General features: G+C 39.5%; 1 protein-coding gene across 1 annotated transcript; it reads left to right on the top strand.

Annotated features, from left to right (window-relative positions):
* The first annotated feature begins 8,106 nt into the window (after positions 1-8,106).
* On the top strand, positions 8,107-13,485 carry PCDH20 (protocadherin 20). Its single transcript, XM_006078118.4, has 2 exons — positions 8,107-8,354; positions 9,375-13,485. The coding sequence occupies exons 1-2, from the start codon at positions 8,223-8,225 to the stop codon at positions 12,096-12,098; spliced, it is 2,856 nt and encodes a 951-aa protein (XP_006078180.3). The 5' UTR covers positions 8,107-8,222; the 3' UTR covers positions 12,099-13,485.
* The last annotated feature ends 904 nt before the right edge of the window (positions 13,486-14,389 follow it).

Below are 14,389 nucleotides of genomic sequence, written 5' to 3'. Positions count from 1 at the left end.
TTGGTGCCATATAATTCCAAACCATTAATGAAAGTTTATTTACAAAATGTTTTTTTTCTTGATAGTCTAAATAAGAAAATAAAAAATATTTGTTATTTCATAAATTGGACTTATATATATTTTATTGAAGTTCATAATTATGCAATTTTTTCACAAGTTATGTATTTTGGGAGTGATTCTGTTCCTGTCAGATTCTGCCTATTGTTGATAACACTCACATATTCAACACACAACATACGTGCTTACCTTAGTGAATATTAGATTAACACCAATATACAGAAAGAAGATTTATGAAATTAAAATTAAGTACCAAATTTTCCTTATTTAATTTTAACTTGGCCTAATTCCTGGCTATATGACCTTAAGCAACCTACTACCCTCTGAGAATTTCAGATTTCTTCTCTTAAAAATGGGATTATTAACTTTCAGTTTTCTTGTGAAGATTAGAGATAATGTTCACCATGCACCTGCAAAACTTAGGTGCTCAATGATTGGTACCTGTCAGCAGTAAATGAAACTGAGGTCAGCAACTGTACCTTCTTCCTACAAAGATACCCAGGAGGAAGCTAGTGATCGTAGGGATACTACTATGAACATGTTGACTTTTTACATCATTGACAGAAACTTTGATTAATCCTACAGCACTAATTCAGTGTATGCCAAGATTAGAACAGTCATGCAGTTTTTAGCAATCCCACCTTAAATTCAAAGACTCAGATAAAAAAGATTTTCAAAAGCCAGACAAAGATCTGTCAATCTGTGTAAAATATTACAGGAGGACAAGTTTTCATTAAGCTTTTCCCAATGTAACACTTAAATCTGTGAGAGTGAAGAGAAGGTACCTGAAGGATATAGGACACAGGATCAGTGTCCTAAAATGAAATTTCAAATGATTTCTCTCCTGCAATAGATTTGTTTTGTCCTTGACCTAATTTATATGCTAATTTATAGGGTTTAAAATTGCTTCATTCTTGGCAAAGCCCATACTTCTCCCTTCTTTCAACTCTCCCAGGGGCTGACTCTAGGGAACAAGGCTAGATGATACACATACATCATCAGTAAACTGCATTTGGTTAACTGTTCATTATTCAGCAACTGCTGATCCACTTTGTGGATTTTGCATGCCCTTCATTTAGTCTTCTCCTCAATCCTGCTACCTTTCTTTTGATGATTTCACTGCTCATTATCACCTCTACCAGAAGCAAGAAGGAAGAATGTGGAATTTAAATGAATCGAAAATGACTTTGAAATTTATTTTAAGGATAAGGAGAGAAAGTTGAGAATGTGATCTAAAATTAGGCCTGGAGTTTTCTGATGACTTCATCCAGCTATACTTATCCCTTTTAAAGTGCTCCTAATGGAGTTCTGGAAATAAAAAGACAGTTCAATTCTACTACATTCCTTCCTCTTGGAAAACAGGGGAAAAGAAGAGATATGTGAAATCTATTTATACAAAGTTTCTAAAACAAAAAGGAAAGTACTATTCAGAATCAGTTCAGTTCAAGTCAGTTCAGTCACTCAGTCGTGTCTGACTCTTTGCAACCCTATGGATCGCAGCACGCCAGGCCTCCCTGTCCATCACCAACTATTCAGAATAGACCAATGCTTAACAAAAGTCACCTTTATAAGTTGCACAGTACAGTGGTAAATGTTTTAGAATACAATTTTGTATTACAGTAAATTAGCTTATGTGTGCCCTTTTCATACAAATAATGCAAGATAAATACATATTTATTTCTTAACTATCCAGTTTTCTTAGCCAAAGAACCAATGTGTTTACTTTCTATTAGCCTTACAATTAATTCTTAGTTGTGTAGGGAAAAACACAATAGGGTTTTTTCAAAGTTTGCTTTACTTGAACAATAATTTACTGAAATTAGTGATGATGATCATTTAGACGGTAAGTCCATGTCTGACTCTTGTGACTTCATGGACTGTAGCCCACTGGGCTTCTCTGTCCATGGAATCCTCCAGGCAAGAATACTGGATATGGGTTGCCATTTCCTTCTTCAGGGGATCTTCCTGACCCAGGAATTGAACCTGGGTCCCCTGCACTGCAGGCAGATTCTTTACTGACTGAGCTATGAGAGAAGCTATTATTGTTTCTTTAAAACGTTTGTAAATTTTTAAAATTAATAAAATATAAAACAAAATAACTGGTACTTATGGCAATGTTTAATAGTAGGATTTGAGAAATAATAGATAGTAAAAAAAAAAAAAAAAAAAAAAAAGCTCTTTTACTAAGCTATCCTCTAATATTGGGGAGATAATCCTGAGGCCAAAATCTACTACTATTTTAAGAAATAGTGTTTTGAGGATTCTCATTAGCTAGGGACCATCTTTATTGCTCTCAGCTAATACGTAAAATGACGGCTAACTAGGAGATTCATAGTTATTCAGACCCTCTCAAGTATACACATGCTTTCAAGTGTACACATATTCATCAGTTAAAAACAAAACAAAACATAATATATGTTGTTTACAAGTTGTGAGAAGATCTAAACTAGCACCCCACTCCAGCACTCTTGCCTGGAAAATCCCATGGACAGAGGAGCCTGGTAGGCTGCAGTCCATTGGGTCACTAAAAGTCGGATACGACTGAGTGACTTCACTTTCACTTTTCACTTTTATGCATTGGAGAAGGAAATGGCAACTCACTCCAGTGTTCTTGCCTGGAGAATCCCAGGGATGGGCGAGCCTGGTGGGCTGCCGTCTATGGGGTCGCACAGAGTCGGACACGACTGAGGCGACTTAGCAGCAGCAGCAGCCAAACACTGAGAAGTTCGTGTGTGTGTGTGTGTGTGCTCGCGCGCGCGCATGTGTATGCGTGCGTGCATGCGTGCTCAGTCGTGTCTGATTCTTTGCAACCCCATGCCACGCTGCAGCCCATAAGACTCCTCTGTCCGTGGAGTTTTTCCAGCCAAGAATACTGGAGTGGGTGGCCATTTCCAACTCCAGGTATCTTCCCAACCCAGGGACTGAACCTATATCTCTTGCATCTCCTGCATTGGCTGGTAGATTCTTTACCACAACACCACCGGGGAAGCACATGTACGTGTTTAGGAAACAATATTTGACTAAAGAGGTTTTTACTTCAGAAAGGTCTCAGATAGAAAAATCTATGCCTACAGTAGTGTTTTTCTCATTGTTGATGAGTGATAAATGCTTGTTGACTCAGCCCCAGGGAACGAACTGATGGCTCCTTCATTAGCAGGCAGATGTTTACTACTGAGCCACCAGGCAAAAATGCCGGAGTGGGTGAGCATGCCCTTCTCTAAGGGATCTTCCTGACTTGGAGATTGAACCCAGGTCTTCTGTATTGCAGGGAGATTCTTTACCATATATTTACAATGATTATATAATATATTTACATGTTATTAAATGTCCCACATATACTGTAATATTCACATTTATTACATATCTACATCAACATTATACATATATACAACATATTTTAAGACATCTAAAGTGACTGCTAAAATCTGTACACGAGACAGCAAAAGAGACACAGATGTATAGAACAGTCTTTTGGACTCTATGGGAGAGGGAGGGGGGGATGATTTGGGAGAATGGAATTGAAACATGTATAATATCATGTAAGAAACAAATCACCAGTACAGGTTCGATGAAGGATACAGGAAGTTTGGGGCTGGTGCACTGGGATGACCCAGAGGGATGGTATGGGGAGGTAGGTGGGAGGGGGGTTCAGGATTGGGAACACGTGTACACCCATGGTGGATTCATGTTGATGTATGGCAAAACCAACACAATATTGTAAAGTAATTAGCCTCTAATTAAAATAAACAAATTTAAATTTAAAAAAATAAAAAATAAAATCATATATTAACACGCAAAAAACAAAATAATCTTTTTTTTCTTTTTTATTGAAGTATAGTTGATTTACAATGTTGTGTTAGTTTCTGGTATAAGTGATTCAGTTATACACACACACATATATATATATTCTTTTCATATTCTTTTCCATATTGATTTATTACAGTATATTGGATATAGTTCCCTGTCCTATACAATAAGACTTTGTTGTTTGTCCATTCTCTACATAATAGTTTGCATCTGCTAGTCCCAAACTCCCAATCCAACCCTTCCCAGAACTCCCTACTCCTTGGCAACCCCAAGTCTCTTCTCTGTGTCTGTGAGTCTGTTTCTGTTTGGTACGTTCATTTCTGTTGCATTTTAGATTCCACATATAAGTGATATCATTTAGTATCTGTCTTTCTGACTTACTTCACTTAGCGTGATAATCTTTTGGTCCATCCATGTAGCTGCAAAGGACATAATTTCTTACTTTTTGTGGCTTAGTAATATTCCATGTCTTCTTTATTCAGTCATCTGTCAATGGATATTTAGGTTGTTTCCTTGTCTTCAATTCTGTGAACAGTGCTGCTATAAATATAAGGGTGCTTGTGTCTTTTAAAATCATAGTTTGTCTGGATATATGCCCAAAAGTGGGATTGCTGGATCATACAGCAACTCTGTTTTTAGTGTTTTGAAACCTCCATATAGTTCTTCACAGTAATTATACCAATTTGCATTCCCACCACAGTGGAGGTGAATTCCATTTTCTTCATGAATATTATTACTTATTTGTACATTTTTTAATAATTACCATCCTGAATAGTGTGAGTTGGTACCTCAATGTAGTCTTTATTTGCATAAAGTAGTCTTCAAATAAGGTCATATGCCTAATTTGTATTTATTTATAATCTTGAATAACCAGAATGTGGTTCAAAATAAGTTTAACTGTCTGTATATGCATTAATCACATGAAATGTTATGGATAGCATACTGTCATTTAAATACTTTAAATGATATTATCAGAGTTAACTGAAAAATACAAACAAAAACTACCTGGAAAACATAACACTTCACAATTTTAAAAGTTTTAGGGTATGTTTGCTAAATGTACGAAGTTTTATAGACACTTGCAAGGTCACAGAAAATAAAGAGATGAAACCTCAAGGAGAGAATGCTTGCAATAAATGAATATTATTATTAACCTTCTGCATTATGCTGTAATAAAATAAAGATCAAACTAACCTATGTATCATTATGTAATTTCTATCAAAGACATATATCTGGTAAGCTATTTCCATCATATATGTGTATGTAGTGTGTATGGGTATTTTTATATGAAATTGAAGCAGAGAGATCTGATGGCTTGCCTAAAGTCACACAGTAACTTTATAACAACCTAGAGAAGGTATCCAAATCCCCTGGTTCAGCTCAGTGTCACCTATTTCATCAAGTTGTTTTCTTTGTCTATAGAAAAAATAAGCTTGGGAGGCTTATAATCTAGCTATTCTTCTAAACTGATTTTTACAGAACACCTGGGAAGCAGGCCCAGAGCAAATGAGACATCTGAGAAGTTCATAAGTATTATTTTCAAGGGGTTAATAGCATAGAAGCTCTCTAAGTCATTTTTAGAAAGAAATATGTGACACCAGATGCCAGGTCACAGAGCTGGCTCATAAGGAACAGGAGTTTGGGGACACTTTCACAGTGCCAAGTTAAGAAGATACAAGAGAAGAAAAAAAGGAATTTGCTCTTTTCTTTTTATTTCTAAGCTCGTTTACAGTTTAAACCTGCATGAAATCTCTACTTAGATCTTCAGAAGAAAGATAATAAGTAGCTCAGTTAACAGTTTGGGATGTGTCATGCAAGATGCTACCCCAAATTGTGCTGGCCTTGATGACAAACTTCCATGAAGAAACTTTGCAATAACCACAACAACTTAAAGCAAAGTGGTTATTACTGTCCCAAACATTATCTCCAGAATGTTTAATTTCTGTGTTTTACTTATAATTTATATGGTCATGCTTTATAGAAACACTAGAGAAAATTATTGTTGATTGTAGTGTCCTTCTAGACAAAGGATAAACTAAAGTAAACAAATCCCAAATTTTCACCAAAATAGAAAGTCTTAACCTGTTGGGGAGGGGATGACCTGTAAGGAAATATAGTCTACCACTGTTGCTATCTGTACAGATGTAGAATTAATTCAGATTGTATGTCTAAGCTGTATGTATCCTGACTTTGGATGGATTGCCTAATTCTGGTCATGTGCCTCAAACTTCCAGAAGCTGTGTGATGACATAAATTAAACACATTTCAGAAGCAGCTTTCTTCTGATTTTTGAAGTTGGATATATTTCAACTTCAGATTCCAAAGTAATTATTTACCAATCATGTGGTAAAAGTTCAGCTGTAGGACAGAACAAGCAGCTCAGGAAGCAAGGAGAGGCAAAGCATACTTCCCTGACTGTTTTGTTTACCAACTGTGTGATGGCCTTGCACCTACCTGTACATGTTCATGTGTGTTTACCACTTCATCAGCATTCCAATTTCACTTCAAAGAGCTTAAAGGAGCTAATTTTATAAGCCAGATTTGCATTATAAGAAGTTTTGTTTATGAACTCCATGTATAGCCACACTAATGCAATAAGAAGCTGTTACACACACCAGGTTTTCTGATGTAGTGTGGCATCAATATTTAGAACTTTTGTGTCTCTAGGATTGGTGGGATGAGGAGAAAATAGTAAGTGTTAGAAGCAAAACAATTAGCTCTGCTAAGCAATTTATATTCTATTCAGCATACAGTAGAAGAAGAAAAAAATTAAAGTGGACCCTATGGAAAACATAGGATGTCAGATCTTTCTCCAAACCAAGAGAAAGACTTTTCTATTCCAGGCTCAGTGGTTAGTTACTCATCAGGAGGGCTTTATGTTTAAAACAGTACACAGGATACATGAAAACCTAGTGGTGAAGTGAAATGTATACTCTGGGAAAGGCCAATGGTCTTTCCCATTAGGCACCCTGCAGATCAAACAGTGTTTCACAGATTTAATACACTGTGGTTTCTCAGTGTATTAAGATACATACTGCCCTGATTGTATAAATTAGAATTTTGTCATATGTCTAGTGCCAGAGTCAAAGGGGCTATCCAAGCATTTTGCACCACACTCCTCCAGTATTCCTTTCCCAGTAAGCATTCCAAGGGAAAAAAAAAAAAAAAGCAATAACCTGAAGTAGCCTTTATTTCTAAAAAGCCTAGACTTCAGTAAAGAAAAGGAAGAAAGATAGTAATGTCCAACTCTTGGGACGACCCTATAGACTATAGCCTGACAGGCTCCTCTGTGCACAGGATTCTCCAGGCAAGAATACTAGAGTGGGTTGCCATTTCCTCTTCTAGGGGATATTCCCAACCTAGGAGTCAAACCCAGATCTCCAGCATTGCAGGCAGATTCTTTACCAACTGAGCTATGCGGGAAGCCCCAGGCTTCAGTAAGTGCCCTGTAAAAAACAAAACAAAACAAAACAAAAAAACAAAACACCTCTTTTCCTTAGAGAAATATGGTAAAATTGCTTGCAGGTAGAACCACTTGTGCTACCAAGCAATAGTTTCCACCCTCCCCTTTGGCTCTTTACCTTAGCCAGAAGCCGCGACTCTCTTAAAAACCACAAGGCAGACACCCAAGGACGCTTGTGCCTACGACATGGAAAGTGCCGCCACCAACAGCCACCAACAGCGAAGCTTCAAAATTAAAGCATATTGAAATGTTCACCGAGCTCCCATGTTTGCTTCTTAGCTTGAGACTGCCTTACAAAGAGCTTGAAATCCCTTCCCTCCGCAGAGAAAGTGGGGTTTCTTCCTCCTTGCAAATATTGCTGAATCCAAGTCTCCGATGAACTGGTGGCAAAGCTGGCATTTGGGGATCGAGCCTATGGTTGCTTTGTAGCGCGGACTTGCTATTCGGATATAAATGCATACTTATTCTCCATTCGGATATGAATGCATACTTATTTACTCGCTATGCTCTATTCGGATATAAATGCAGAGTTATTTATTTAATCTAATTCTCCCTCTCACATTTTCAACCTGTGGACTTGGGTCCTGACTGGTGCTGCGAGGAGAGAGGCCAGGGCCATGCGCCTGGAGCCGGACCAGGTAGAGCCTAGCCGCGGTCTTCAGAGGCAAGTCCCAGCTCCGGCTCCTCAGGCCGGGTCTGGACGTGCCCACGTCCGGAGCAGGAAATCACGACCGTGCCCCCGCTCCCCCACGCCTTTCTGGCCTCCAGGAGCTCTTGTCCTTGATTGACAAGCCGGGACTATTGGCTGAAGTTCCCCCCGCGATTTGCATGCCCAGAGAGGGAGTGTCCTCTGCCGCCCTCCTGCGCCACCGCGCAGCCCGCAGCCTCCCGGGGAATGCGCGGCGGCGGGGATGCGTGCGGCTCGCGGGCCGGGGCAGTAAGCTGGAGTCGGGCGACCTGGCGCCCGCGCCCGGATATGGGGAGTCTCAGTCGTCCTAGCAGCAGCGCCAGCCACGGAAACCTGCCGGTAAGGGTTGAGATCCAGGAGTCCCGCGGCCCTGACAGGGTGCAGCACCATGGTGCCGTTCCTACTCCTTCACGTTTTTCAAATCGTTTTACCTTATTCCAAACTTCACGGGAAGGTTGAGGGGAGGGAAAGGGAGTTTGGGATAATGTCTCTTCATTTTAGCAAGGAATAGGCAAGTCCTTGGGTAATAAGTTTCTGAAGCACGAATGGAAGGAGACGAGGTGAAAGGGGTTAGGGTGTGCTCATATGGCATTAAGATAGAGGGGTTTCTTCGGCCGGCATCTGGCTTTGACTGTCGACTGCAACTGACGAATTGTTTTTGCATTTCGTTTTCCGCGTTTGCTACTCTTTACCTAGGGAGGAGGATTAGTGAGAGCTTATCATTGGGTGGAAATTCAGATCTTTTCGATTTGATTTTAGGTACGTGTTAAAACGAAGATCAATTCTTCAGACCTAAAGCGTTTATTTAGTGGAGTAGGGAGTCCGAGGGGCTAGAGTGTCTATGTTTTTATTGTTGTGGTTGTTGTTGTTATCGGTCTCATAGCAAGGGATGTAAGACATTTCGCGTTCCTGGGACCTTAGCTGTAGAAACATTTCAGTGGGAAAAAATAAAGAGCCCACTTCTCGGTCCTCTCCACTACCAGCCCCCTCCCTCCCCATGACCTACCCTGCCGCGCGGTGCAATCCCTCCACCATACTTCCTGGGGCGCTTGATGGTTTGGGATTCTGAACCTTTACTGAGTGAGGGTGATGGGGAACCGGGCGAGAGCCGGGGTGGGGATGCGGTGCAGAAAGTAAACAGAAAATAAGTTTTGGAGACAGCGTTGCCGCGCAGATCTCTCCCTTGCAGTAAGTTTCCTCTTAACCCTGTTTTGACTGGAGCCTTTGCCTTTGAGAATGGGGATGGAGCCGGAAGGAGCCCGGGGCACGCGTTCTGACTCCAATTCCGCGAGTATGTAACAAGCCTTCTCTCCCCCCCTCCCTCCCCCCACCCCCCACCCCCCACCCCGCCCCATTCAGCATCTGCTTCTGTTTTTCCTCTTCGTGGGACCGTTCAACTGTCTGGCGAGTTACAGCCGGGCCACAGAGATTCTGTACAGCCTGAACGAGGGGCTGCCGGCGGGGGTGCTCATCGGCAGCCTGGCGGAGGACTTGCGGCTGCTGCCCAGCGCAGGGGGACAGGACCTGCAGTCTCAGTCGCCTCAGCACAGCGTCGCCGAGAGGAACCCTCCTCTCTCCTTCAGCCTGGCCTCCCAGGGGCTGAGTGGCCAGTACGTGACCCTAGACAACCGCTCAGGGGAGCTACACACTTCTGCCCAGGAGATCGACCGGGAGGCCTTGTGTCTTGAAGGAGGCGGAGGGATTGCCTGGGGGGGCAGCATTTCCATCTCCTCTTCGCCTTCTGCTGACTCTTGTCTTTTGCTTCTGGATGTCCTAGTCCTGCCTCAGGAATACTTTAGGTTTGTGAAGGTAAAAATCGCTATCCGGGACATCAATGACAATGCCCCGCGGTTCCCTATTTCCCAAATATCAGTTTGGGTCCCAGAAAATGCACCTGTAAACACCCGGCTGGCCATAGAGCATCCCGCCGTGGACCCAGATATGGGCACTAATGGTGTTCAGACCTACCGGTTGCTGGACTACCATCGTATGTTCACCCTGGACGTGGAGGAGAATGAGAATGGGGAGCGCACCCCCTATCTAATTGTCATGGGACTGTTGGACAGAGAGACCCAGGACCAGTATGTGAGCATCATCATAGCTGAGGATGGTGGGTCTCCACCACTGATAGGCAGTGCCACCCTCACCATTGGAATAAGTGACATTAATGACAATTGCCCACTCTTCACAGACTCACAAATCAACATCACTGTGTATGGGAATGCTACTGTGGGCACACCAATTGCAGCTGTTCAGGCTGTGGACAGAGACTTGGGAAACAATGCTCAGATCACCTATTCTTACAGTCAGAAAGTTCCACAAGCATCCAAGGATTTATTCCATTTGAATGAAAACACCGGGGTCATTAAACTTTTCAGTAAGATTGGAGGAAGTGTTCTGCAAACACACAAGCTCACCATCCTTGCTAATGGGCCAGGCTGCATCCCTGCTGTGATCACTGCCCTGGTGACTATTATCAAAGTCATTTTCAGGCCACCTGAAATCATCCCTCGTTATATAGCGAATCAGATAGATGGTATTATTTACCTGAAAGAATTGGAACCTGTTAACACTCCAATTGCATTCTTTACCATAAGAGATCCAGAAGGTAAATACAAGGTGAACTGCTATCTGGATGGTGAAGGACCATTTAGGTTATTGCCCTACAAACCATACAGTAACGAGTATCTTCTAGAAACGACAAAACCTATGGATTATGAGCTACAGCAATTCTATGAAATAGCCATAGTAGCTTGGAACTCTGAGGGATTTCAAGTCAAAAAAATGATTAAAGTGCAACTTTTAGATGACAATGATAATGCTCCTGTTTTCCTTCAACCCTTGGTAGAACTAACCATTGAAGAAAATAATGCACCCAATGCCTTTTTGACTAAGCTAGATGCTACAGATGCTGACAGTGAAGAGAGGGGCCAAGTTTCATATTTTCTGGGACCTGATGCTCCATCATATTTTTCCTTAGACAGTGTCACAGGAATTCTGACAGTTTCTACTCAGCTGGATCGAGAGGAGAAAGAAAAGTATAGGTACACAGTCAGAGCTGTTGACTCTGGGAAGCCACCCCAAGAATCAGTAGCTACTGTGGTTATCACAGTGTTGGATAAAAATGACAACAGCCCTAGGTTCATCAACAAGGACTTCAGCTTCTTTGTGCCAGAAAATTTTCCAGGATATGGTGAAATTGGAGTAATTAGTGTCACAGACGCCGATACTGGGCAAAACGGATGGGTCGCTCTTTCCGTGGTGAACCAGAGTGATATTTTTGTCATAGACACTGGAAAGGGCCTGCTGAGAGCTAAAGTCTCTTTGGACAGAGAGCAGCAAAGCTCCTACACTTTGTGGGTTGAAGCTGTTGATGGGGGTACGCCTCCCCTCTCCTCTACTGCAAAAATCACAATTCTCCTTCTAGACATTAACGACAACCCGCCTCTCGTTTTATTTCCTCAGTCTAACATGTCTTACTTGTTGGTGTTGCCTTCTACTCTCCCTGGCTCACTAGTTACAGAGGTGTATGCAGTTGACAAAGACACAGGCATGAATGCTGTCATAGCCTATAGCATCATAGGGAGAAGAGGGCCTAGGCCTGAATCCTTTAGAATTGACCCTAAAACTGGCAACATTACTTTGGAAGAGGCATTGCTGCAGACAGATTATGGGCTCCATCGTTTATTGGTGAAAGTGAGTGATCATGGTTATCCAGAACCTCTCCATTCCACAGTTATGGTGAATCTATTTGTCAATGACACTGTCAGTAATGAGAGCTACATTGAGAATCTTCTAAGAAAGGAACCAGAAATTAGCATAGAGGAGAAAGAACCACAGATTTCAATAGAACCAACTCATAGGAAAGCTGAATCCGTGTCCTGTATGCCCACATTAGTAGCTCTATCTGTAATAAGCTTGAGTTCTGTCACATTCTTAACAGGGATGGGCATATATATCTGTTTAAGGAGAGAGAAGAAACACCATAGGGAGGATGAAAATTTGGAAGTACAAACTCCATTAAAAGGAAAAATTGACTTGCATATGAGAGAGAGGAAACCAATGGATATTTCTAATATTTGATTTTTTTTTTTTTTTTTTTTTTTTGCTGTGGAATAGAAGAGACATTTCAACTGATTTTGGGGATTTCTCACCACCAAAACAAGAATGTGGATGGCAGTTTGAATGAAGGACATCTAATTTATAACTTGTACTATATTGTAAATAGCTGTTTACAGGTTTTTAAATTCAAAATCAGAAGTTATAATATGTGTACAGAAATTTTTAAATGAAATTGGTACTAACAGCTATGGAGCTGTTATTTAGAAAATCTTGGACATGATTTGCAGCTTTCATACACCAAGCAGATGATTGTTAAAACCTAGGAGTAAGGTAAGAAAATGTACATTGCATTTTTTGTCTAAAAAGTCCTTTAACCACAAGAGGGCTTCAACTGCTCCTTTGCAGGGAACTATTTTAAGGTATTGTACATGACAGTTGTACATGAAATTAATGGAAGAGTCTATTTTAAATATATTGTTTTTAGCATTAAACAAAGATGAGATTAAATGGGATTTCACCCTACTTAAATATATGATTAAAAAGAAAATAAATGCATTTGTAAACAGAATGTTTATTACTTCACAAATGCATCATGTATAATTTGAAAGAGAAGGCATCTTTAATTTGAAAAAGAAGGCATCTGTGAAGAAGCACAGTTCTTTTTTAGCAAGGATAAATATTTTGCCATGTGTTAAAGATCTAATGTGCTGAAGAATAATTCACTTTCTGTGTACTCTCGTGGCTTTCTATTTGCTTTACCACTGCATTTACTGTTAATACAGGAAATTCTTTCTTAAAGAAAATGTAACTAGAAGCTATGTCCAAGAAAAACAACCAGAAGCAAAGATATGTTTCAATCCTTAGTTGCTTAATAGGTATTTATGACATTTTGATGCTTTCACAACTCGTCAGTAGTACTTTATATTTGGGCTTTGTGTTAGATCTTATATACTTAAATTCATGTGTTACATAAAAAAAAAGAAACCTTATTAAAATTATTCTAGAAGCTGGTGGACGCTATCTGTTGTTTTAGCAGGACTTTTTCTATGAAAGTTATACTTATTGTTTTATTGTTGTTTAGGTTTGTTGGCTACCATTTCTGGCTTCCTTTCTTTGGCTTTGGATTAGTTCCAAGAGTTTATTTGTAAGCCCAGCAGCAGACCTCTTTGATAATTTAGCTTTTACTGAATGCTTTGCAGTGAAGCAAGCTGGTTTATCAGTGATTGATCACCCTCACTTCATTGTGTGAGCTGGAAATTTTATTTTATATGAGAGCTATAGCAAAATTATCTGTGTAAACAAAGAATTTATTAGCTTAAATTGGATCATTCTACTTTTTGGCATCATGTATCTGTACTGTACCAAAAGTGTTTATATGTCTGCAAATTAAAGGTATATATTTTCATAATTTTCTCATTTTTACTGTTTTATATTTGAACATGGGTTTGTTGTTTTACTGAAGTGCCCGTTAATGGAATTCATCTGCTTTTAAAGATAAATGAGTAAATTTTAAATATTATGTTATACTAAAGTTTACATTATACTAATTTATTACTTAAATAAACATTGGGTAAATTATTAAACATATGTGTAATTATAGACATATATATATGTCTGTGTGTGTGTGTGTGTGTGTGTGTGTATCATAGACAAAGACTATGGTTATGTACTTGATAGTTCATATGAAAATTTATAGCCATGCATGTGTACATGCATATTTATCTACTATGACTTAGAAACAATTATAAACACTCATTTTAATTTCAAATTCTCTATTAACTCTGTTATAAACTTCAATTTTAAAATAAAAACACGTTGCAAAAAAATAATTAAATACAAAAATTAAGATCTTTTGAATATGTATTAACTCATTTTCTTATTTTCAATTTGACAATTTAAATGTGTGATAATAAGATATGAAACAGTAGTGCTTGCTACAAAAGGGAAATATACTTTTATTGGAAATTCCTTTTGTTTAAGAGCCAACTGAGCTAAGAAACTAAGATTATTTAGCTCCCCAAACTTTTCATTCATAATTGATATAGCCCTCCAAACTTCATTTGTAATTAATATAGGGTAATGGAGGAAATCATTCTCCACCTGTTATTTTTATATCTATTTCTATTTTTTTACACAAAGGAACTACATGTGAAACAAGTAGCACCATTAAAAGAAAAAAAAAAAAAAAAACAGCCCTCCACAATTGCAATGATTTAATTATCAGTATAAAGAGCAGAATATTTTACTCACTTCTGAATTTGAAGAGGTTCATGTGTTTGGGGATACAGATTTCATCTTTAGCATTAAAAAAT

The sequence above is a fragment of the Bubalus bubalis genome, chromosome 13 (assembly GCF_019923935.1).
Source record: "Bubalus bubalis isolate 160015118507 breed Murrah chromosome 13, NDDB_SH_1, whole genome shotgun sequence".
Classification (NCBI taxonomy): domain Eukaryota; kingdom Metazoa; phylum Chordata; class Mammalia; order Artiodactyla; family Bovidae; genus Bubalus; species Bubalus bubalis.
The sequence above is the reverse complement of the archived record's forward strand: the minus strand, read 5'-3'. Positions and strand labels throughout refer to the sequence as shown.